The 25,129-nt window shown below is 37.7% G+C and overlaps 1 protein-coding gene across 3 annotated transcripts in view; it reads right to left on the bottom strand.

Moving 5' to 3' along the window:
• The window catches only part of HMCN1 (hemicentin 1), a 492,489-nt gene that overhangs the window by 149,034 nt on the left and 318,326 nt on the right, over positions 1-25,129 (bottom strand). For all 3 annotated transcript variants that reach the window (XM_021102638.1, XM_021102639.1, XM_021102640.1), the window contains 9 exons: positions 24,271-24,394; positions 19,370-19,545; positions 16,494-16,590; positions 13,982-14,104; positions 13,058-13,219; positions 10,528-10,809; positions 8,380-8,547; positions 4,777-4,890; positions 4,123-4,209 (listed from right to left, as the gene is read on the bottom strand). In XM_021102638.1, the coding sequence (XP_020958297.1) occupies positions 4,123-4,209; positions 4,777-4,890; positions 8,380-8,547; positions 10,528-10,809; positions 13,058-13,219; positions 13,982-14,104; positions 16,494-16,590; positions 19,370-19,545; positions 24,271-24,394 (1,333 nt within the window). The remainder of the gene's footprint in view (positions 1-4,122; positions 4,210-4,776; positions 4,891-8,379; positions 8,548-10,527; positions 10,810-13,057; positions 13,220-13,981; positions 14,105-16,493; positions 16,591-19,369; positions 19,546-24,270; positions 24,395-25,129) is intronic.

Raw genomic sequence — 25,129 nt, 5'->3', positions numbered from 1 at the left:
GGTATGGGAATTCCAGAAAAGAAGAAAATGAGAAGGGAACAGAAAGTATATTTAAAGTGATAATATTTGAAAATTTCCCAAATGGACATCCAAATTCATGAGGACCCAAAGATCCCACATAGGTTGAACTGAAAAAAGAGCTACACTTAAACACATTATAATTCAATTTTGAGTGTAGTGAAAGGAAAGTAACACATCACACATGAGAGAAACCGCAAAAGAGTATTGGCAGATTTCTCAAAAGAAATTTTGAAGGCTAGGAGAGTAAGGAATAATATATTGTAAACATTGTAAAAAAACCCCATCAACCAAGAATACTACAGCTGGAAAAAATATGCATGCAAAAAAAAGATTTTCCCAAACAAACAAAAACTGAGGCAAACAAACAAAAAACACCATTGGACCTGTCTTACAAGTAATATTAAATGGCATTCTCAAGTCAAAATAAAAGGATGCTAATTAACATTGTAAAAACACATAAATACATTTTATATAAACCTCATATATAAATATATGTAGTCAAAGTTATATTTTCTAACACTATAATGATAGTACACAATTAACTTTCAAAAGTTAAAAACAAACATATTAAAAATAACTAACTACAACAATTAGACACACAAAATAAAAACAATGTAAATTTTAACATCAATAACCTAAGATGGGCGAGGAAGAGAAGGAGAAAGTGTAAAGTTTATGTATGCTATCAAAGTGAAGTTGTCATCATCTTAAAATAAGATGTTATACACGTATTTCAGGTAAGCCTCATGGTAACCACAAGGGGAAAAAAATCTGTAGTAGTTGCCCAAAAAGTTATGATAAAGCAGTCAAAGCTTTAAACTGCTAAAAAGACATCAACTCACAAAAGAAGAGCAACATAAGAAGCAAGGAAGTGACTGAGGTATAGAATTCAAAAGAAAGCTTCAACTTCAGACTTGACCTAGCAAAATAAGAATCAATGAACCAGAACATAGCTCATACTGCTATAAACAAAGCAGTATGAAGTATACTGCTAAAAAAACATCAAATCACAAAAGGAGAGCAAGTTAAGGAGCAAAGAAGAAAGTATCTACAAAAGAATAAAAAAATTAATAAAATGGAATTATTAAGTCCTTACCTGTCAATAACTATTTTAAATGTAGCAGACAAAATCCTCTAATCAAAGGACATAAAATAGATGAACAGAGAAAAAACAAACAAAGCCCTAACATCCAACTCCAAGATCCTACAAAAGAATGACTTTAGCTTTAAAGACACACATGAACTGGAGTATAAAGGATATAAAAAAATGTTTCAAGAAAGTGGTAACCAAAAAATAAAACTTAGGGAGCTCTATCAGCCCAGATTTAAGCTGAAAATAGTGAAAAGAGATCAAAGACAATGAAAAAGAGGTCAATCCATCAGGAAAACATACTAATTGTAACCATTTATTCATTCAACACTGGAGCACCTAAAGAATATAAAGCGAATATCAACAGAGCTCAAAGGAGAAATAAACAGCAATAAAATAACATTTCGGGACTCCACTGTCAATAATGGATGGATCATCCAGTCAGAGAATCAATAACGAAACAGATTTGAAAAATACCACAAACCCAATATATCTAACAGACACATCCAGAGCATTCCACCCAACAAAAGCAGAACACACATTCTTCTCAAGCACAAATAGAACATTTTCTAGGCTAGATCATATGTTAGACTACAAAACAAATTTAAAATGATTGAAATCACACCAAATGTCTTCTATGACCAAAATGGTATGAAACTAGAAATCAATAACAGGAATAAGGCTGGAAAATACACAAATACATGGAAATTAAATGACATACTCTTGAACAACCAATGAATCAATGAAAATATCAAAAGGAAAATAAAAAATATCCTGAGACAAATGAAAATGGAAACACAACACACCAAAACTTACGGGATACAGAATATGTACTTTTAAGAGTGAAATTTATACTGATAAATGCATACATCAGGAAACAATCTCTAGGAGGTTCCCTTGTGGTGCAGTAGGTTAAGGATCCAGCATTGTCACTGTAATAGCTTGGGTTATTGCTGTGGTGTGGGTTTGATCCATGGCTTGGGAACTTCTATGCTGAAGGCATGAAGAAGAAGAAGAAAAAAGGAAGACAAGAAAAGAAGAAAAAATAAAAAAGGAAAAAATATTTAAAAATAAAAAGGAAAAAATATTTAAAAATCTCTAAAAAGAAATCTAACATTACACCTCAAAGAGCTAGTGAAAAAAAAAAAATCAGGTGAAGTTCTGATTAAGACTAAGCAGAAAGAAAATAAAGAGCAGAAATAAATGTAATAGAATACAAGAGAGCAACAGAAAAGATTAATAAAACTAAGAAGATAAAACTGGCAAACCTTCAGTTAGACTAAGAAAAAAATAGAGGCGATCCAAATAAATAAGATTATAAATGGAAAGTATAGATATTACAACTGATATCACAGAAATACAAATAATCATAAGACTACTCTCAACCACTTTAGCCAGCAAACTGGACATCATAGAAAAAAAATGGCTAAATTCCTAAAAATATACAACTAGGCAAGACTAAATCATGCAGAAACAGAAAATCTGAACAGGCCAATTATTAGTAAGGGAATTAAACCAGCAATCAAAAACCTGCCAATAAGGAAAAGGCAGGACCGGATGTTTTCAGTGATAAATTCCACCAAATGTTTAAAAAAGTATAAATGCCAATTCTTCTCACACTCTTTGAAAAAAAGTGATGACAAACATCTTTGGACTCATTTTATAAGGCCAGCATTATCCTGATACCCAAGCCTGGGAAAGACACCACAAGAAAAGAAAACTACAGGCCAATATTCCTGATGAATATGGATGCAAAAATTATAAAAAAAAATACTAGAAAACTGAATTCAAGAGCAAATTAAAAGGGTCATACATCATGATCAATTGGGATTCATCCCTGGGATGCGAGGATGGTTCAAGATATGCAAATCAATATAATGCTCACATTAACAGAATGAAAGATAAAATTATATGCTCATCTCAGAGATGCAGAGAAACATTTGTCAAAATTCAGCATCCATTCTTGATAAAAAAAAAATCTCAGTAACTCATATATAGAAGGAACATTCCTCCTGATTTCATTCAAACTGTATTACAAAGCTATCATAATCAAAATAGTATGGTGCTGGAATTCCCATTATGGCTCAGTGGGTTAAGAACCAACTAATATCCATGAGGATGCAGGTTTGATCCCTAGCCTCGCTCAGTGGGTTAAAGGATCCTGCATTGCCATGACCTGTGGTATAGGTCACAGACATGGCTTGGACCTGGTGTTGCTGTGGCTGTGGTATAGGCTGGCAGCTGCAGCTTCAATTTGATCCCTAGCCCAGGAACTTCCATATGCTGCAGGTGTGGCCCTAAAACAAAATGAAACTAAATTCCCCTCCCCCAACCCCCCCCCCAAACAATATGTTACTGCCATAAAAAATATGCATTGACCAATGGAACAGAATCATAAGCCCAGAAATAAACCCATGCATATACAATCAACTAATATTAGCTAAGACTGTCAAGAGTACTCAGTGGAAAAAGACAGTGACTTCAGTAAATGGTGGTGGGAAAACTGGATATTCACATGCAAAAGAATGATCTTGACTAATTCCCATTAACAAGGCTGCTATCCTTTCACTAAAATTCTTACCTATTTTCTTGAAATAAAATTTAGGAAAACACTAAATAGGAAAGGAAGGCACAAATATCAGGGAAAGAAAAAAATAAGAGGAGGTGGGACAGGAAACCCTACCCACAAGTATTAAAAAAGAAAGAATAATTTATTGAATTGAAAGAAAGGACCAATATGCCTTTCTTTTTCCTTCACTCTTCCCTACTTCCCTCTCTCCTTCCCTTCCTCCCTCTGTCCTTCCTTCTTTTATTTCCTTGTGGGGATTTCCTTTTTTGTCTTCACAGAATCGGAGAGATTTCTTCCTATACAGTTCCATGATCTCTACTAGATCAGAATTCAATTTCAAATGCTTGATTTTTTCCTCAATGAATTAAGATAAAAGTGGAGGTGATGAATGAATAACCAGTAAGTTGAGGAAAACAAAAACTACAAAAGCTGAGCCCCTTACCTGTCACTTCACAAGTCAGTGTAACATTCTGTTTCTCTTTTACTTTCACATCTTCCAATGTATTTTCACCCACAATGTGAGGTGGTACTAAAGAAAAACAAAAACAAAAAACAGAAAAAGTAATAATTCTAACAGCAGAATGGTTATTTATAGGCATCTATGTTTATATTTTTTTATACAAACCTTTAAAATATTCCCCCAAATCCTCATTATTACTTACTAGAATAATGCCACCCTATTGTTTGATCAATTCTAATTTTAAGATATATTATGAAGTTGTATGTCATAAATTAAGTTATAATGGATTTTATTGTATGTAAACCAAAAACTCTGGATAAATACGTCAAAAAAATCAATGAATAACATCCACTATTTATTTCTCCCACTATCATTCTAATAAACACATTAAAGAAGTTATCAGAGTTTTGAACATTGTCAAACAATTGTGAACTGACAAGACATGGCATTTCAGGCATTTTCATCCAGTTGATTACACTGAAACCACTTGAAAACTGAATTCTTGCCAAGAGTGACAGTTCAGGGGCCAAAGAATACATAAAGGTGAGATCAAGCTGTAGATAAATTGTAATGCTTCTTCCAGAATATATTTAAGACAATTTTATTTTTCCTAGGTATTGTAAATTATATACATACCTAATACTGACAGCCCAAAGGTTTTTCTTTCTTCACCAGCTGCATTCCTTACAATACAAGTATACTGGCCAGCATCTTCTATTTTGGTCTGCATCAACCGCAGAGTCCTACCTCCTGGAAAAGCAACTCACCAGATGACTCAAAAAGAAATCTAACTTTACAAGTTTGCCATGCAATGCTCAGTTTAGGTAAAACTTAATCATACAGTTCAAAGGCCTTTAAGATGTATTTATATCAAACTTTTTAAAAGGGCACAGGTTTTAAGCCTACATGAAACAGACTGGATAATTCATAAGAATTTTCTGGTTCAATGCGGGGGGGGGGAGAGTAAATACAAACCTAGGTGACAGCACGCAAGACATGGAGTTTCACAGAGGTGATGTTTGAACATTATCTTGAAAGGTAAGCATATTTTAACACACAGAGGAGTCAAGAGACACCACTGTAGGTGCAATATGAATGAGGATATAGAGGTAGAAAGTCGCAGTGACTTGTGCCACTGAAAACAGAGCAGGTGGGAAAAAGACTGAGAGATGAGACCAGCTGGAGTATAACGAGATTCTGTGGGCCCTCAAATGCTATGGTCAGGACTTGAGACTTTATCCTGTTCACTAAAGACTATGGAAGAATGTCAACAAGAAAACAGTCCGGATCTGTTGTGTGCTGTAGCAAAACAAACTGGGACAGGATATTTAGTTTGCCATTAAACATATGAAGTGGGAATGTTAGAAAGAGGATGTCACCAACAACCAAGATTGGGATGACATCCATACACAAAGGATGGACGAAACCATGAAAACTGACCACCTGTTTCCAACCGAGCCTCATGGAATTCTAGAACTATTTCTACCAACGTTCATGACGGCCACCTCGTTCATGAGTGTAACTCTGACTTGCTACTCTTTCTACTTCCAGCTTCGACGTACTGAAAACAGGTTCCTGTAAATTGAGAATGAAGCTCTCATATGTTCAAGGGCATGAGTTGGAGGAAAACTCCTCTTACAGGCAAAGGAAAAGGAGCCAGCAAATGAGACAAAGCCTGCAGAGAATGAGACACACGGAGAGTAAAGTTCTTGAAGTGATTTGAGACGTCATTTCTAAGAAAAAAAATGTACATCGGTTCTAAAGTTTTGTGATAATTTCGTATTTGGTACACGTTTGCTTAGCATCTTGAACGTGGACTAAAAAAAAAAATGAAATGGTTACGCACGACCTCTTCATGTAAATATTCACCTGGATCTGAAGTCATTAGGACACTCCATCTGCTTTCCGTTTTTATAAACACAACAAGCTGTCACTGAGTTTTCCTATAAGCGACCTACTCATCCTCAACCCACTGAAAGGTGAACTAAGTAAAACTGATTACGTAAATTCAGTCTTTTTTTTCTGTGAAGTCTAATGCAGAAATTCCTATAAACACGTCAAAAAACTTATGTTAATTGGGAAAGGATTCAAGCACTCATTGCTACTCCAAATTAGTAAGACCAAAATATGATTCCAGTTGAGACATATTAAAACAATACAGCTTTTGTGAGTCATTGCTGGCTCTGCAAACCTCAACCTCATAAATTTTGTGACTGTTCTTTTCTTTGTCTCCTGGTCTTCTCCTCTATTCCAGTGAAAGACAGAAAAAGGGTTTGACAGTACGTTATACTTAAATGGAGACGTTTCTTGTACCTACTACATTTTTATAGCAGCTATCTGTTCTTGGCAGATAACTTCATAACAAGGATGGGGCCTGCAACCAAGTCTTGCTTTCAGAAAAGCTCTACTTAACGTCTCAGGAGGACTCATCTTAATGAAACAGAAATGTGCAGCTGACAAGGAACGAACAAGTCATACACCATTCATCTGATGCTCAGTCATCGACTGCACAACACACATTTTAGACTGTAAAACTGAATGGCTCCCTTGGCAGCGCCACAAGGTGGAATCCTTTTAATGTGTTTGCTCCAGGATCGCCAGCAGCTAGTCAGGCAAAACACAACTATACAATAAAACCCAAACACTACTCCTGGAAATCTATAATAAGCCAGAGCATATTACTCTATCTTGCCTTTTTCCTTTTCAGAAGCCCTGATGTAGTTATTATATTTAAAAGAGTTCTTACTTCTTCAGCAATTGAGAATTTTTTTTTTTGTCTTTTTACCTTTTCTAGGGCTGCTCCTACAGCAATGCATATTCCTCAGTAAAGCCCCTATGATTTATAGACCAAGATCTTGAAGAAGCAGAGGCATCTCAGGATATTTGGACCTAATCCAAATGCTAAGAAAGTATCTTTTTTTCTGAAAAAGCATTCAAAAGTGAGAATTTAAACTTTGAGCAAATTTAGGGGCAGGGAGCTCACTACTTCTTACAATAGCTCATCTTGACTTTAAACAATACAAATTGTTCTTAAAGTTGTTTATATTTGGACCCAAATCTGTCCCTAGAATCTTCTGTGCACTGGCATTCCTTTTAACTTCTGCAACGAGGCAGAAACAACCTAATATTGTTGCACACCATGGATGTCAAAAAATGATGTAGTTTTCACTATATAATCATAAGGTTTATAGAAGGTTTACTTTTTGCAATCCTTGGCCATCATGGTTATCCTACTTTGAAAATACTGTCACTAAATTCTTCTAGACTTCCGAATGAGTGAATTAAGTCCCGAGTGCAACTGATCTTTTACTTGTGTTACTGGTGAAAACATTTTATTCATGTGGAAAAACTGCATTTGTTTTCTTGATAAATACATTACGCTGTTAATACATAGTAAATAACACAATCCAGAGATCTTTTCCTATGAAACACTCTGAAGATATAGCTCACCCTAATTTTCATCACTGTGTTTTGGATATAAGTACAGGAGTTCAATTAAATTTCATCTTATGAGGTTTAATTCAAAAATTCTATAATGTTTAAATTCGGATGCCTTCATTTAACACATTAGATAGTCTTCTAAGTTTCTAAGCTTTTTTATTAGCCATAACTTGGCCAGATTATTTTCTTAGTCTGTTTTCAAGCCATTACTGAAAGGGGCCAAATGCAGACAAGCCCCGAGACACCTCTCTTCACAGTTAACACTGATCCATAAAGGACGAGCTAATAGATTTTCCTACATAATTAGATGAGGAATAAGCTGAGTATCTTTTTTTTACAATAAGGATAAAGTCTTAGCTCACAGGAAGCCATCCCATCTTGGAAATATGAAACTCACTCAGATTAGGGTCACGAATAAACTGAAACACTTGCTTATGGAGATATGTTATATGACATTATTCACTCTAGAGGGTCTCAATTTCAGTACTTCTTTTCATTCCTCACTTTTCAAATTGGTTGGTACTCATTCTAGCATAATGCTCTGACATCCTTATGACTTAAGTAATAAGCAAGTGCCAAGGTTTTTTCCAAAAGGATCTGGAGATATCTAGAGTTTCTCCCCATTGTCTAATAGCTCTTGACATCCTTCTAAAAATTTTTTCTTAATACGATCAGTGGGCACGAGAGTAATCATCTAGATCAAGAAGAAAAAATAAATCATGGAGATATGAGAAATTAAGGAGAAACTGTGGCCATAGGAAGCTAGCCAGATTATCAGAGTATAAGAATTGCTAATACCTGAGAGAATTCTCAGAGAACTGCTAAGGTTGAGGGGCCACCCATCTTTAAGCCAGGTAATTGACGGCAGGGGAATTCCTGAAGCTTCACAAGTTAGCGACACTGAGTTTTTCTCCACCACACTGATATTTTCAGGTGTTCTGTGGCTTCCTATGATGCTTGGAGGGGCTATAAGACAAAAACAAAACAAACAAGAAATGGAAAGGAGGGTAGTTTATACATATCAAATACCAAATCTTAAACAACTTGTTCTTAAAAATAAGAATTCTGTGAGTTCCCTTGCAGCACAGTGGGTTAAGGATCCACTGCCACTGCAGTGGCTCGGATCGCTACTGTGGCACAGGTTCAATCCCTGGCCTAGGACCTTCCACATGCTGTGGGGGTGGCCCTCAGAAAAACAAAAATGAAAACAAAGAGTTCTATTTTCTGGACAACAGTAAGGAAAATAAGCGATCACAACAACACGATGATGAGAATGAGAATGATGATGATTTTGACTCTCCTGGAAGAAAAACGTCACTTCGTCCTTACTAAGAGCAGCAAATAACTTTCATCCTGTTTTTCTAATAGTGGTGAATGATTTTTCTGAGAGTCACCTATCTTTTCCAGTAAATTTCTAATAGGGATTCGTGACCTTCTTATAGGCAAGATTTTCCAACAAGTAACTCTAATCCTAAAAATTAAAAACAATCTAACAAACAAATTAGAAGCTGAAAAGTTCATGAAATACACCAACTTTAATGTTATCCGTGCTAACCACGTTTTGAGTTTTGGGGCTAGTAGTTTCCTTGCTGTTTTTTTCTGATTACCACCCCAATCCAGCTCGTGAAGACAAATGTGCTTTCAACTTGACTAGAGGCGGAGAGTTGATGGGACTCAGTGACACGGAAATCTGAGAAAGAAAGAGGAGTCAAGGATGTTTCCTGGGTGTTCTCCTTGCTTAACCACATTAAGTCATGGGACAATCAGCAGAGAGACAATGTGAATAGAGAAACAGGTATTGCTCATTTCAGAGCCTTGGGGCATTCAACCACTACAGGCTGGAAGAGCAGGGGAACCAACAAGAGAGCTTGAAAGGAAGGAGCTGCCCAATGGTCAATGACCACTTATGAGGGGCAGAGGTAGGGTTCCCAGAAACCTAGAGGAGACAGGAGTGACCAGTTCCTAGAGGTCAAATGTGCCTTGTGGACACAAAAAATGTGACACACACAAAGTGGGTTGAGAAGACAGCTTTGGTAATGAGCAGAGTAGAATCAAGACAGTCTGAGGAGAGGGTGGCAGGTCACATTGACCCAACAGGCCTGGACAAGTGCAAGGGCTGGGTCAGAGGAGAATTGGCATTAAAATGCAATTAAGCCAGCAATGAAACACAGACAAGACAAGGTCACACGAGGCCTTGGGTGCCTCTATGTCCCTCATCAGCCCAGGAAAAGCTACCCCTCCACTATATTTTCCTTCTGCACAGAGAAGGGCTAGTGACACCCTCCACTTCCAAGGGTCTTGTAGATTTGAAGTGTGTAGAGGATTGAGCCAGTTAGAAGTAAGCATAATCTAAGACCTTGATTTCTCAACATTAGTCTTGCTTAGGAAATTTTATGACAGAAATTTTTGTTAATATATCTGATCTAAATGTTCTTCCCCAGAGAACTGATCAAATAAAGTATGAAACATTCAAACAGTTCAACGGTAATCACCTGCTAAAAAGGAATGAAAAACAAACAAACAAACAAAAAAACCACAATCTAATAAAACAATACCTAAGAGTGATTCCTTTTCAATCTTTAGCTTTGGCTCACACACTGGTTGCAAACTCTAAGATATCAATATTGGACTTTACCCCTGTTCTAAAGGGATTCAAGTTACAAGACTGCGTATTAAATTTACTATTGTTTCCTATACATTTACAGTTCCTATACATTACAGTTTAAGTTGTGTGCATACAAATAGGAGTCCCTGAATACATGCGTGTTTGGTCCATTCTTATTGATATTCATGGCTCATTACTTAGAATTTTAAAGCTGACTTTCATACAACTGACGCCTAACTGATGCCAAGTCAGTAAGCTCTAAGGAGTCTACAATCTCCCCTTCAGGTAGCAGTAGGTTATATCATCCAGGGAACAGACTTGTTGAATCTTTTGATACTTACTGTGTACACTTAAGTCATATTTTCTGTCAGTCATTCCTGCAATATTCATAGCCACACACACATAACGGCCTGTGTCAGATACATGAACGTTCTTCAGCTGCAGGATACGACCTTCATCTGTTATTTCCATTCCCCTTTCCTTGGTCAAGGGCCGGCCATCCTTCATCCAGGTCACTGTCGGTTGGGGGATACCCTGTACCTCACACTCCAAGGAAATGCTCTTCCCCCGGGTTATAATAATTTCAGTAGGGTGGCTGCCACTGTTGGCTATGGTTGGTTGAACTGGGAGGGAAAAAAAAGGGAAAAAATAGGAAATGTTTGCCTTAAGGCTTTGTAGGAATTTTCATCAGCCAAAGTTAAATTTTTGATATCAAAAAATTAGCCACTAAAGAAAAGACTCAGGACTAATAGCCACAGCATTGCCGTGCTGGGAGATGGAGTTCTTTTCCCATATTTCTAAATGGGTTCATACCTAAAATAAAGCAATCGACATAGTAAGGAAAGAATGCTGTAGTAGCTACTTTTCCTGCTTTTGAAAAGTTATACGAGTGTTTGATTTTATCTTATTTGGAGCTCTCATCTATAGGAGACTTCATAGTACTAATTAAAAAAATTTTTTTCCTTCATTTTAAAAAGTTTTACTGTAGTTGATTTACCATGTTGTGACACTTTCTGCTGTACAACAAATTGATTCAGTTATACACGTGCCCATACCCATTCTCTTTCAGATTCTTTTCTCAAAGAGACTATCACAGAATATTGGGTAGAGCTTTCTGCTACACCACAGGTCCCTGTTGGCCAATCATTACATATACCACAGTGTGTGTATGCCAAGTACCAATTTTAAGGAGATATGATAGGCTGGCTCACGACTAAGCATCTGCTACCACTTTCTTTCTTTCATCTTCCACTATGGGAGAGGGAAAAGCTGAGACTGCTTTTCAGTTTTCTTTGAAAATTAAGGAATCACTGCAAGCCTCAAAAAAATCTAACTGGAGGTCTGCTGGCAGGAATGAGATGAGGGGGCAGGTGTGTTAAATTTTTGCTCTCCTGGTAAAAGAGAAAGATAGCACCGTTTCCCCTTATTCTTACCTTCAATGTGGACTTGATACTGCAAATACAGCAGCCTTCTTGAGACCACCAAGAGGTCCCAGATCTCCTGCCCTGATAAGAGTAAAGTGCTGACCAACTCCAGTGACTGGCAACCTCAAGCTTCTCACTATGTGAGAAAATAAACCTCTCGTTGTTTAAGCCACTGATGGCCAGTGATTCTGTGACTTCACCTAATCGTTACTGATTCCAAGAAAGAAAATTAAACTAACTCAGTGCATATGGGTGTGGGAAAGAAAATGGACCAGAGTTAGGAATCCTGTGTTCCAGGGCTGATCCTGTCACATGTCAGCTGTGTGACCTCAGTTTGTCATGGAAACTTCTCTGGGCCTAAGTTAGGGTTAGGGTTAGGGTTAGGGCTAGGGAGGCGATACTTTTGTCTCATATCACAGCTCAGGTCAAGAGTAAATGAAATAAATATTGTAAATACTTTAAAATCATATACAATTAAACATTCTTTAAAATGAGATATTTTTACATATTATAAATATACCCTATGGTACCATGCCACCCTTTCTAGTGCACATGTCCACTGTCCTGCCCCCAACACATTACAGCCACAGTGATATGTCTGCCATTGCAAAGCTGATGCAGAGTGGACAGCTGTACTGCTGAATAGGTAACAGGGAGAAATAAGGAACTGCTCTCCTGCTATGTCAGCACAATTTACATTTGTGGGTCTTATGACAGGTATAGTTATCCCTGAGTATCCACAGAGGACTGGTTCCAAGACCCCTGTCAGATAACAGAATATGACGATGCCAAGTCCATTACATATAAAATGGCACAGCATTTGGATGTAACCTATGCACATCCTCCCTTGTACTTCAAATCATCACTAGGTTAGTTATGCTACCTAACACAATGTAAATACTATGGAAATAGTTACAAATACCACGTAAATGGTATGTAAATAGTTACCTGGTACAGAGCAAATTAAACTTTTGCTTTTTGTAAATTTTTGGCATTAAAAAATAATATATTCGATCTGCAGTTGGTTGAATTCATGGATGTGGAATGCATGGATTTGGAGAGCCAGTTACATATTATAACGATACTTTGTTTTTCTTTTGGTCTTTTTAGGGCCACACCCACAGCATATGGAAGTTCCCAGGCTAGGGGTCTAATCAGGGCTGAAGCTGCCAGCCGATGCCACAGCCACAGCCAACACCAGATCTGAGCCATGTTTGCGACCTACACCATAGCTCACAGCAACGCTGGATCCTTTACCCACTGAGCGAGGCTAGGGATCAAACCTGTGTTCTCATGGATACTATTTGGGTTCGTTTCTGCTGTGCCACAATGGGAACTCCCATAACCATACTACCTTCAGTGAATCTTAAAGATGTGAAGAAAAGTAAAAGAGGAGAATAGAAATATTTTTTTAATTGTGCCAAAGGCTGGTTGGTCAATAACTTACTGTAAACTTGTAGATTATAGTCTTTTTTTGCAGTTCCAGCAACATTCGATGCCACACAGGTATAGAGCCCTGCATCAGATTTTTCAGCAATTGAAATCTGCAACTGCCTGCCTCCAGATAATGTTCTGACTCGCCCTGCAGAATCAGCCAGCACTGGAGAGCCTGCAATGAACACCAAGTGGCAGAATGTGAAGCAAAAATATAAGGTATTTTGTGTATATACTACGATGAGTATCTGTACTTATTGATTTACTTCCTGATTCATGTACTTAAAAGGCAGATGACTGTATAATAATCCTATGCAAAAAGAAGGAAGAAGAGAAAAAAGGAAAGGAGGAGGAGGAGGATGAAGAAATTATCTTCCACAAAATTTCCTTTCAATCAATATTGTATTTAAAGGAAAACATACTTAGCAAAACAAAATAAAATCTTTAAGTAAAACAAAAATTAATTTAAAAATCAATATTTGGATGGTCCTATACTTAATGGACAGAGATATTTGCTGATGAGTAACTGAGAATCTGCTCAACTGCAGAATTCAGTCTTAATGTACCACTCTAAATCTGTCACAAACACCACAAAAACATTTGCCTTAAAAATAATTTTTAAACCAATTTTAAAGAAGAAAAAATAGTTCACTGAATGGTAGATTATTGATCATTATAGCTGCCTCATAACACATTTGATTTAAAAAGAATTAATGTAGAAAATTAATTCCTTCTTGGAAGCACTGAGTCTCAAAACTGAAGATTTTGAGGCTGATATTGTAGAAATAGCACATGTGGCACATGGAACATAAAACAATTATGCTGTCTAGTATTTTAGTATGCAAACCCCAAGAAAGTTTGTTAATAAGTTGACATATTTGTCAAAAAAAATTCATTTAATATTTTTTTTTGTAAGTGCCAAAGTCTGAAAACTGACCTTTTTTCTTCCAAATGAGATTTGGGGGTGGAATACCACTTGATTCACACAATAAACTAATGAGATGCCCTTCAATGACTGTAAGTTGAGCAAGTTCATCAGAACCATAAATATTTGGTGGTACTGAAATATTAAAAGAAGAAAAAATACATTTTAGACTCATTAAATATAAAATTCCCTAATATTCTGCATATAAAATAGGTTCCCACACAAATGGCTCAAGGAAATAATTTAGCACTTGAGGTTGACATATCAACATCACATTAAACATCCACTAAGATGTAGAATAAATACTTAATAGCAGATTTACCATTTTCACAGGTAAACTTAATTATCAAAATACTAAGAGTGACATATAAAGGTGATACAGTATAGACCTTTAGACATCTTGCACCCAAAAAAATGAAGACCGTTTAAAGTTAACCCAGTCATTTGTGCCTTGCCAACTTTGACGTCTCAGACACTGAACAGAACTAAAAGACTTCAGGCATATACCGTACAGTAAAGAACAGAGCCAAGAAATTTGGTCTAAGAAACTGGCATCTTACCTGTCCTGGATTGCAAAGCCTGTCCCTCCACTGGCCTCCAGCTTCTCCTTGGAACCTTCAAAGTGAACCCTGACTACCTACACTTTCCTCAAAGAGACTGAGTCTGCATTTGCTTGCTGAACTCTCCCCTCAGACACTTCTCTGGCTGCAGTACTACCATGTGATGGATGCTTGGTCTCCTAAGCTCTTGAGAGTTGAGGACTCAAGAATCCTCCCCACCAGAACAAAGCTTTCAGCCACTGTTCAACCACCCCAGAAAAGTCTTTATTCCTTTGAGGCTTGTGTTGCCAATTTGCCCTCTTTCCCTTACTTACCACCATCTGTGACCCTTGAACCTTTCACCGAACAATGTGGTACTTGTTTTTATCCTTTCTCTTCACAGGATGACCTGTCATCATTCTGCATGAATTCAGCATCCACACATCTAAACATTTGCCTCCTCAGTTCCTTGATCTGCTCGTCACTTTCTGCATGAAAGGCCCTATGTTTTTCATCATCTAGAAATATTTCTCCTATTAAGCTATAAATTTAGGCCACTTTCTGACAACGGCTTTATCCTTACAGGTCTTTTACTCACTTACTCCCAATTCTTGACCTAATTGAATGCCAAGTCCAAATGCTTCTCAGAGCCCTCCCAATCTAGCTGCCTTCTCTTTTATTTACTAACTTTACTATCTAACTTAGATTTCATGATCAATATTTCTACTAATTCTGTTGCCAAATTCTCTCCTGCCTTACATTATTGCTCTTGCTATTTGGCAACACCCTTGCTCAGGATGAATCCTACAGCTTCCTTTGTCATCACCTATCTCATAGATGGAAATGTTCTACAGAAGAAAATGACAACTACACAATTTGCTATAAATTCATAGTCTCTAACCTAAACTCCACCCTCTACTCCCAATGGCATCCATTGATATAAAAACTTGCAATCTGTATCTGTAGGGCAGACAGTCTCTGAAATCTGGACTTTTATATCTGACTACTTAACATCCCAACTTGGATGCCTCAGAGGCATTGTCAAACTCAACTTGACCCAAATTGAACTCACCCACCTTTGCTCCCTCTCCAAGGGGAGGACACTGCTGTCCATACAGATCAACTGGCCAACCCACACCAACGTCCTTCCTTTACTCTTCTTGTTTTCTCACCTCTCCATGTAATCAACTAATCCTTTCCTAAAGACTCAGAGTTACCAATTAATTATTAATAATTAATACTTAAAAACTACAGTTTATCTACTTTCTTCCTAAAATACAAATATATGAGCATCCCAGTCCCGCTTTAAATCCATTTTATGGTATCTAATCCCCTTGAGGATCAAGTCCATATTTTTAACATCGATTTTCAAGGGCCTCTTCAATACGCCCTTTTAATCTTTCCTACCTAATATCTCCTTACTCTCTGCTGTGTCACACTAGGTTCCACAGTGAACAATGTTTGGTTCATCGAATGCAGACCGTATTCTCCAGGTCTTCATAATGCTTCCATCTTCTTCACAAAGCTTTTCACTTTCATCAGCAGAGTAATCCCATCCCCCAGCCACAAACGCATGTGTCCTCCTTCTCGCTCTCACACACATAATTCACATACACAATTTGGCCTTTTGACCTCTTTTCAACTGACCAATATGCTCTCTGTTGATAGGGAGACTCAATCATTAGAAGATCCTGATTATAGAAGTTAAAGTGCCTATTAATCAGGCAGGAGAGGGGAACCATTCTCCATCAAAGTTACAGTGACCAACACGTTCAGGTTCAGGCAGTCCATCTAGCTGCTCTTGAATGAATTACATTAGATGATGTTCAGGACAGTTCAGCATCATGTAAACATAAAGATTAATGTCTATCTATGTATTAAGACCAATTTTAGTTACGTGGTTGTCATTTTAAGAATTGACACAGAGAACCAAAGGTTAAACCACAGGCTCCCTCATTTGCTTTACAGGGGCTCATCTCACTTACCCCAAATGTTGACATTATAGTTTTTCTCAGTTTTTCCAGCAACATTTGTTGCCTCACAGGTGTAACGACCACTATCTTGAACCTGAGCATCTTCAATCTATAAAACAAAATCATGCTTTGAAACCACAGTTTCTATTTCATAAGTCATTAGGGCTTTTCTATTAATGTTAATTGTGATGTATGATTTTTTTCATCTGTATTCTGAAAGTTTTCAAACATATACAAAGTAGAGAGAATAGTAAAATGGATGGCTATACACCCGTCACCCAAATTCAACAATTCTTATTTATGTCATACCTTAATCGCATTAATTTTAGTGGTTGAAGATCTACAAAGGCCTTTTAAATATAATTAAGACAAAATAGCCCCAAAAAATCACAATTAACCTCTGAATAAGTTATTTATGGCATCAAATATACCATCTTTTTATGGCCAGGATATCACTGAGTAAAACAACACCCTTATTGTTAGTTTATTATGTTTCTTCCCATACTGGGTTTGTAAGCTTCTTCAAGCCAAGTATCATGCTCAATTAATCTCAGTCTCCAAGTACCCATTTTGGTGCTTGGCAGACAACTGCATATCTGCAAATATTTTATATATATTTTTCTGCAACCTATGTTACTACCCGTTCATCATTTATTCATTGACCTTTCACAAGTTATGGAGAATCTTATACCAGGTACTACAGGTAGAAGATACTAAAAGGTTCTGACTTGAGCTTACAATCTAGTTGAGAATATATAGCACATGAACATAAAAAAGAGTAATAACAAAGTATAAAATAATACAAGATAATAAAGAGGTACAACAAACAGTATGTCATTGATTGTTAAATAACTGAAATCAACTGCTAACACATTTAAAAGACAATTGGTGGAGGGAGCTCCTGTTGTGGCTCAGCAGGTTATGAACTTGACTAATATCCATGAGGATGTGGGTCTGATGTCTGGCCTCACTCAGTGGGTTAAGGATCCAGCGTTGCCGTGAGCTTTGGTGTAGGTCACAGATGTGGCTCAGATCTGGCATTGCTATGGCATACGCTGGCAGCTGCAGCTCTGACTCGACTCCTAGCCTAGGACCTTCCATGTGCCACAGGTGCGGCCCTAAAAAAAAAGCAAAAATAAAATAAAATTTAAAAAATGAAAGAGAATTGGAATTGGAGTTATCACTGAAAGGAGTTAGTACCACAGGTGGGCACTAGGCATTTTCATTTCCATGAGGCCTTCTCCCTACAGTGCTTGCTATGGACCCATACACTCCAAGGAGCCTGGTGGCCTCAGTGATGGAGATTCAGAGGATCCCAGGATTTCTTCACCATCACTGCTCTCCTGGCTTCCCCACTCTACTGGAATCTGTGCTCTGAAGAAATGAACTCTTGTACTCACCGACCTTTGCAAAGACAGTTCTAATCACACACAGTTCTCCCTCGCCGGGGCTGGGACTTATACTTGTATAACTGTCTCCCTGGTCAGAGCTTAGGTTTGACAGTTCTACCAGCTGCTTTCTACAACTCTGGGCTCTGCTTCTAAGAAGGGGCAGTGCTTTTTCCTTTTTTTTTTTTTTTCCTAGATAGATCAATTGACTTGTCCTACTTTCCTCCATCAGGGATTCCTCCTTTTCTTCCTCAACAGCTCCATTATTACAGGATCATAATCCAAATATCTCTAACATACACCTCCACGCTCCCTCCCACTCTCTCCCATACTTCTGTCTCCCTTGTGTAAGCTTCTAACGTTTTTCAAGACTCTCTTTGTTCGACAACAATAACCTTCCTTTACCAAGAAGCTATGGGATGTAGTGGTTAGGTGCATGGATTCTGAAAATATACGCCTGTAACCAAATTCCATTTCTGCCACTTAGTAACTGTGAGTGATTACTTAGGCATTCTTTAAATTCTAAATAGGGTTATTATGAGGATTTTATAAACATTCCAATGGCCTGTTGGCTTTCTGAATCCTAATTCCTAAGGGTGACTTCAATATTAGCTGTTATTTCACTCAAATCAACCTTGTCAACATTATTTCTAAATATTTACTCTGCTAAAATCGTTTCAATCACACTAGCTTACTTCTTTTCATAATTAATCCTTTTTCCCCATCTACCTATAAAAAGCCAAGTAGCCTTCCAAGACTATTCTAGGCAACCACGCCCTCATTTTTTGTTATCATTCTCAAATATATTGTCTGTATCATCCAGTTGCTAGAAACTTACAACACTAACGGCGTTTTTCAACTGAGCTGTTAAATTTTCATATTCATGCAAAATTGGAAGGCATTTTGCATAAACGTGGATTTTTTTTTTGGTCTTCTTAGGGCCACACCTATGGCTAGGGGCTGAATTGGAGCTTGAAGCTGTGGCCTATGCTACAGCAATGCGGGATCTGAGCCGCGTCTGTGACCTACACCACAGCTCACTGCATCACTGGATCTTTAATGCACTGAGCAAGGCCAGGGATCGAACCCTTGTCCTCATGGATACTAGCCCAGTTCGTTAACCACTGAGCCATGATGAGAACTCCATGTCATTCTTTTTATACATCCTTACGCCAAGCACCTAGAATGGGTGTTTTCTGATTGGTTGGGTGACAAAAATGATGTACGCCTTAGCATAGTTCTGTAATATTTTCCCAGGAGCATTTTTTTCCCCGTGGCTTCTGGCTACAAATATGAACTGACGTTTAAATATTTAAATATTACCAAACATAAAATTGAAACATATTACAAACCTCATTAATAAAAGGTTCCTAGAATCTTATAAGCTGAAATGAGTAAAATACTCATAAAGTTTATTAGGGGTAGCACTTTGATAGCGGTAATACCAAAGTCATGAGCTGAAGAATGATATGGGAGAAGTGAATGAATGTATAGCCTTACCTTTAACACACTTCCATTTTCAGCGACACTGATGCCTGGTTTCTTCAGCAAGGGGCGGCCGTCTTTCAACCAAGTCAGAGTTGGAAGGGGAATAGCATCGCTTTGACAGAGTAACTCCACAGCTTGGCTAATGAGGACAGAGACGTTCTGTTCTTCTCCCATAATATTTGGTGCAACTAAGTGAAAGATGGGTTTTCCCTCAGGATAAAAAATGCCAACATACCGCTTATCTTTATTAATCATCCATAGATACTGAATAACTTCATTTGTTCTTTTAAGATGTAAGCTCACAGTACTTCTAACATACCATCTTTGCATCACTTGGCTCAGCGTCGAGTGTTAATAAATCACTGATTACTGTGTTCCTATGGAACAGAAGCAGTTTTTCCACAAACTTTTTATGTAAGAAGTTTGAGAACTGGAAGTTCTCATGAAGTGCTCATTTAAGAAACTTATTTTTTTTTTCCCCTGTCTTTTTAGGGCCACACTCCAGCATTTGGAAGTTCCCAAACTAGGGGTCAAATTGGAGCTACAGCTGTTGGCCTCCACCATAGCTATAGCAATGCAGGATCCTTTACCCAGTGAGGCCAGGGATGAAACCCTTGTCCTCAGATACAGGTTGGGTTCATTACTGCTGAGCCACGACGGGAACTCTCAAGAAACTTCTTGAACTGGATGTCACTGCTTAAAATTTTCAAAGCATTAAATCACTCATTGAATATTTGGCACATAACCATGAATTAAATGCAAATACATTTTTGATATCTATATTTTTCTGCAAAAGAAAATAAATTTCATGAATACAGAAGCAAAATTAAAAAAGATCATCCAGTCCCATCTCTCAGGGTGCAAAACATAAGGTGGGTGATAGATAAGAGCTTATTGGAAATAACGTGACTAACTGGTGGAAAAACTAGGGGTCTTCTGACCTGGCAATTTAGAGGCTCTTTCTGGTTTTCCACTGTGCCTTGTCAACTTTCTATGGAATAAAGACCATGTGGGAGAAATGATACACTAAAGACTACACTAAATCAGTGACCAGCTGTACAGCATACAATTACATAAAAAGAAGAAATGAGTTGAAATTTTAATGAGATTAAAATTAGAATTCCTTGGCTATATATAGGCTTGTCAGATGCTGAACTATGTTCCTGGAGAAGTTTAAGGAATCTCCTTCCCTTGGGTGTATTAAAAAATAGAGTAAACAATCATTTGTCTCAGATGCTTTTTAAGTACAGCCCTGCCAGGAATGAGAGGGTGGGCTCCACAAGTTCTCAAGAACTCTTTCAGGCTCATATTTATAATAATTCAAAAACATGAACTAATGATGAAATCAGCCCTACCATACAAGGGCCACTCCAAGATAGCACAGAGGGGAATTTTCTTGGCCATTTCTCACTATGTCCCACAACTATTTAGGATCGTAGGAAACACTGAATATTTGTTGGGTTGTTTTTGGTTTGGGGGTTTTGTTTGTTCTGTTTTGCATCTTGTTTTGTTTTTGTTTTTTTTTTTACAAGAAAGGTTAAGATTCATTGAAATGAATCCTAAAGGATTTTCCAAAGTCCCTGGTAGAAAATAGATTTTTGTGGTAAGGAACATTATTATTGTCAATTAGCCATTGTTTATGGTTTGATACTGCATGTGGCAAAATGACAATGAATGCGGTGGACTTTGGCTAGCACAATGTTTTTGTAACCAGAAGGTTTCTCAGCTACGACATCTTTTACAGAGGGAAAGGCATATGAACTAGAGGGTACTTTCTTGTGCTGGATGCAGGACTGAGGTTAAACCCAAAGGAATTGAAGCTAAAGAAAGAAACTCCATGCACAATGGCTGGGACAGACCAGTGGAGCACTTGTGATGCCCATTCTGAAAATATTATGGAAAAAAAAGTATGTTCTCCAGTCTTAGCAAAAAAAAGTCCCAAGTAGAACTGTCGTTTTCACAGCTTAGAAATAATTTCAGGTTAAGTCTGGTCTAAGTGGATGAAAATGTATCACCACTGTATAAAAATATGTTTATCTTAGATTATTTGTAGAATTTACAAAAGAGCATGAATGCTTCATGACTGGTTGTAGACGTAAGAGTCAGAAATAATTCAAGAAAGCAGGATGCTCATTTATTTCCAAATATTTTTCCTTCAATTACTTTTCTTTACAGCTGACTGAGTCAAATCAAGCTCAAAAGGAAACCAGAGTTTTTAAATTGAGAGGAAAAATACAAGAACAATAGAGTGTTTGTTTCTTAGAGCACACAAGTTAAAGCAAATCTAATTACAGCCAAGGATATATATCACCAAAGCACATCTATTTATTTCTGCCATGTCTTTCATTTCCAACTTTTTGTTTAGTCTGAATAGAAAACAAGCTTCTACCCTTTAGATCTTCAGCTTCCTTAGATGTTATTCCTATTCTGCTTTGTGGTTATGTTGCTTAGGAAGGGGTGTGTCATGCTGTTTCTCATCCTAAACAATATGCTTGTTAAATTTAATTACCCAAATCAGAACTGCCATAGGGTTATGCTTGTGGAGACACTGGGGAATGTGTGACCTCTAAGAAAGTTCTCAGAGCTTAGGTTGAAAGAAAAGGTATTACAGGAATCCAAATCATTTAAAAACTCAATTCTCTTGTTTAGCGCCTCAGAATAGGGTAACACATACTCTGAATTTATACAAGGGAGTAACGTTTTTCATGAACTACTCTTGTACTTACGTTAAGGAGGGCTATTTTACTTACTGTCTGCCTTTCCTACCACCCCCCACACTCTACAGCATAAATCTGAAAGAGACTGACCTCTGAGGATGCACATCCATTTATACACCAGACAGACACAAGATAGCCAAGGTTACCAGCACAATTTTAGGAATATGATGTATGGACATAATACTAACAGCAGAGCGTAGACTGGTGGCTAAATTTAGATTGAACCCCTATTTCAATTTGGTACTTCTTAAGCATTTGAAATACACATGCATGGCAAGCTACTAAACACACACACGTATTCTCAAACACGTGTGTGATCATTAGTCACTTGACTTTTACCCCAGAGAGGAGAGTCTGGTTTTCAGATTGAAAGGGTCGTATGGGAGTATCTGAACAAATGATTAAGAATAATGATGCACATTTTCATAACTCCTGGGAAGTATCAACTCTCTCACCGCCCAGGTCCACTTTGGACACTAACCAATGTAGAGACGGAAAAGAGCCAATGCTAGATTTTCACTGCTGAGAACAACCCACTGAATTCCAATGTCCATCCTCCACCTGCTCACCAATGACTGAAGGAGCTACTGTGTCCCAAACTTAGACTGATGAGTCATTCTCCAAGGATATTTTAGCTTGGGAACATTCCAGTTTTTCATAATGCATAAAAGTGACCCCTTCAGGGAAGGAGTTAGATTTCTTGAGGTGGGGCATTTTAGACCTATGTGTTATCTCAGACATCCAGCACCAGCAGAGCTGGAGGATGGCTGCAGACCCATGTCAACTGCAGAAGCAGCAAAAAAAGAAGGATGCATAATGAGCCTTGGGTATTTCACCTATGCCAACTGGGTTTTTGTTTTTTGGGTTTTTTTTTTTAGCTTAATTAGACATGTATGGTATCTGTGTTGTAACAAGGGGCCCTTTTATTAAAAATTATGACTTATTATCTAAGTTATTTGTGATGATTGTATTTTTTTTTTTTTTTTGGCAAACTCAAAAAGGGAATCCAATCCACATGACCTGGAGGTTAAAAAAAAAAAAGTAATATATTTTGAATAGGAGTGAATATTTGGAAGTGAGGTAGGGTTTAGAAGAAAAGCCTGCATTAAACAGATACTCTTTGAGGGCCACTGAAGAAACAAATGCATTATTCTAGGGACTGAGAATTGAAGTGTAAATTTAAAAAGCCTGAAAGTGGAGTTCCCGTCGTGGCTCAGTGGTTAACGAATCCAACTAGGAACCATGAGGTTTCAGGTTCGATCCCTGGCCTTGCTCAGTGGGTTAAGGATCCGGCGTTGCGGCGAGCTGTGGTGTAGGTCCCAGATGTGGCTCGGATCCCGCATTGCTGTGGCTCTGGCGAAGGCCAGCGGATAGAGCTCCAATTAGACCCCTAGCCTGGGAACCTCCATATGCCATAGGAGCGGCCCTAGAAAAGGCAAAAAGACAACAAACAAACAAAAACATGAAAGAAAAGAAAAGTGTCTAGAACAAATAAGGAGATTGCTCTCATTTATAACCTCCATATGCTGTGGGTGAGGCCCTAGAAAAGACAAAAAAATGAAAAAATAGAAATAAAAATTCTGAAAGTGCTCTAAAGGCAAAGGTGGAATGACAGGTGTAATCTATGAATGGAGGCCAAGGAGGCCCCAACCTAGTTCTGGGGAATCAGACCTTTCCTTTCCTACCTTACACCTGCATCATGGGTAGGAAAAGAATACTTCGATTTTGCCTAGGTTTATGTTTAGTTTAACTTTTGCTTCCAAGATATCCTTTAACTCATAGACATACTACTGACTATAAAATATGCTGATTGTAATTATGATTAAAAAGTAATAAAATCCAGGCTTCCAGGAGAATAGATCAAAAGAGCTGCTTGAATGAAGCTTGCTTTAGTGAGAAGATTATGTCTTCCAAATTGCCCAGATCTCTCCATAGTCATGGTTTTCTGAGTATTTATAAAACCAACACCTCACATGCTGGATGTATGTGTTTTCCTTTCTCAGAACTTCAAAAATAGAAAATTAAAGTCAAATATAAGGCAGATACGGCAGAAAGGGAGACTCTGATTCAATTAATCTTATAACACTATTTCTATTGTTTATAGCTCTTTATTGTCAAAACCTCCCAACTTCCTCAATGATCTGAGGACTTAACACACAGCTAAATCAGAGTGGAATAATCATGAAAACGTCTCACCATAGACTCTGAGGTCAATGTCTCTTTGTTTCTCTCCAGCAGCATTCACTGCCACGCAGGTGTATCTTCCCGTGTCACTGATCTGTGCGCTGGTCAATGCTAGGATGCGGCCCCCAGACAGAACCTATCAATGATTAGAAAGCTAAATAACCAACGTGTCTTCTGAGGATTGTAGGTGTCAACATACTTTTTCAATTATTTTCTGGGCTTGATCAATTGAACATTTGCCTCTTGAAGGATTTCGACATGGATATTGCCTCCTTTGGGCGAGCATCATTTAATTCCCTTCTCATCTCATCTGGGGAGGAAGACAGAGGCTAGAGCCAAACTTCGAAGTGACCAATGAACACAACTCTCTACATACAGTGTCAAGTGAAGGTCCGCCCTCACCCACATTTACTACCGAAGAGAGAAAGCCACCAGGGGAGAAAGATTAGAAGTAGGAATGAAAGAAGCCAATCTCCTCCTAATTTTTCTTTGGGAGAACAAGTAAGAAGTTAAAATTAACGGCACAGTAGCAGCCATATAAATGAATTAGTCACGTTCACTGCCCTTTTATCTCACTGACGGGTTGTAGCTTTACAACATGTATACTGATTCTGGAGAGTCTATGATCTCAAATTCTGCAAGTAATGGTTTTATAAGAAAAGTTCAAAAAGTAGGATGGTTGGAGACCTAAGCTCTCTGCTAGGCATAACAAAATTAAAGTACACTTTAAATGAAAGACATGTATTTCTGCATTATTAAATTAGAGTGTGAAGGACTTAAATTTTTTCTTAGACTCAAATGTCATTTTCTCATAATTGTGCCTTTGTAGCTTTCCCTTATATGATGTTTTGGTGGAAGTAAATTTACTCTA

The sequence above is a fragment of the Sus scrofa genome, chromosome 9 (genome assembly GCF_000003025.6).
Source record: "Sus scrofa isolate TJ Tabasco breed Duroc chromosome 9, Sscrofa11.1, whole genome shotgun sequence".
NCBI classification, from domain to species: domain Eukaryota; kingdom Metazoa; phylum Chordata; class Mammalia; order Artiodactyla; family Suidae; genus Sus; species Sus scrofa.
The sequence above is the reverse complement of the archived record's forward strand: the minus strand, read 5'-3'. Positions and strand labels throughout refer to the sequence as shown.